Source organism: Apis dorsata, unplaced genomic scaffold (genome assembly GCF_000469605.1).
Source record: "Apis dorsata unplaced genomic scaffold, Apis dorsata 1.3 scaffold_37, whole genome shotgun sequence".
Lineage (NCBI taxonomy): Eukaryota > Metazoa > Arthropoda > Insecta > Hymenoptera > Apidae > Apis > Apis dorsata.
The window spans coordinates 551,982-553,346 of NW_006263339.1; the positions used below are offsets into that span (position 1 = coordinate 551,982).

The 1,365-nt window shown below is 24.0% G+C and overlaps 1 protein-coding gene across 1 annotated transcript in view; it reads right to left on the reverse strand.

Annotated features, from left to right (window-relative positions):
• The window catches only part of LOC102673359 (E3 ubiquitin-protein ligase Ubr3), a 19,102-nt gene that overhangs the window by 5,151 nt on the left and 12,586 nt on the right, over nucleotides 1-1,365 (reverse strand). The window contains exons 14-18 of the mRNA XM_031513017.1: nucleotides 1,343-1,365; nucleotides 1,023-1,192; nucleotides 681-924; nucleotides 459-618; nucleotides 205-387 (exon numbers count right to left, since the gene is read on the reverse strand). The exon at nucleotides 1,343-1,365 is cut by the window's right edge and continues 34 nt beyond it. Coding sequence (XP_031368877.1) covers nucleotides 205-387; nucleotides 459-618; nucleotides 681-924; nucleotides 1,023-1,192; nucleotides 1,343-1,365 — 780 coding nt within the window. The remainder of the gene's footprint in view (nucleotides 1-204; nucleotides 388-458; nucleotides 619-680; nucleotides 925-1,022; nucleotides 1,193-1,342) is intronic.

The window sequence follows — 1,365 nt, forward strand, 5'->3', positions numbered from 1 at the left end:
AATAAGGTATATTAAAAATTTTATATACAAGGACCTATAAGGGTTGTTTTTGATACATACATAAATTAAACTTATAAATTAAATGTAAATATTTATTTTTTATAATTTTTATTATTATTAGTTTATTATTATTATTAATATAAATGAAATTTATATTATTTATTATTAATATAAATGAAAAAAGAAATATAAATAAAAACTTACCATTTACTTGAGGTAAAACAGGTAAAGAAGCATTCATAGCAACTTGTAATCCAGTATCATTACTAATAGTATCTAAAGGTGGAAGAGCTAAAACTTCTAAAGGACCTTCATCTGTTGCATCATTTATCATGAGTGAAGTTCCAACCTCAGTCATTTCACCTTGAATTTCCCATTCAAAATCACCTAAAAGATTTATGAAAACAATAATCATGTAATATAGCAGAAAATAATAGTTTAATGATAATTTTACTCACTATCTGAGCTACTTGATTCTGATTCTTGAACTAAGATTACTTTAGGTATTACTGTTCTCAAATTTTCAGACAAGTCATCAGTTTTATACCAACCATCTAAATCCATGTCTTTTATTATACGAGATGATTCATCACTAGTATAATGACACAAAGGATTCATCTGATATGAAAAAAATATAATTATTTTACAATTCTACGATATTTTTTTAATTAATTACTTACAGATTTATCAGGAATTTCTGCAGTAATTACTGCCATTTCTAATAAATAAATAGTCAATGCCATTACATGCTCTGATATGTTATGTCCATACACAGATTTATATAAAATTATTAAAATCATAGAATGAAAAACTCTAGATCGTAGTACGATTCGTGGATCATCATATGCAGATGAAACAGGAGCAGGATGCCTAAATGGTGGCCACGGAATTGCACTATTTTTTAATTTTCCTGATTGTTTCACACTAAAATATTTATAAAGTATCATAATAAAAGAGTAAAAGTTAAAATAAAAAAATAATTTGTTAAATATTTTAATAATATCTTAATAAAATTTACTAACTATTCAGTAAAACGATCCATTGCCATTTGAAAATCTCCTCTTTGAGCTGCTCTTAGCAAAACATGCAAAGGATCAAATAACTCTTCCCAGACTAAACGAGGTTTTGGTCCATACATTCCTTGTTGCATATTTCCACTAGCTTCAAGATTAGGTGCCCTATATACTGCAACCTGTAAATTACATTTTATATTATATATAATTATTATATTATATAATTATATAAAAATTATATAAAATTATATAAAAATATTATATTATATAATTATATAATTACATAATTACATATTTATTTTTTTTTAAATATAATAAATAAAACATACATCAGCCAATACAGATTCAAAAT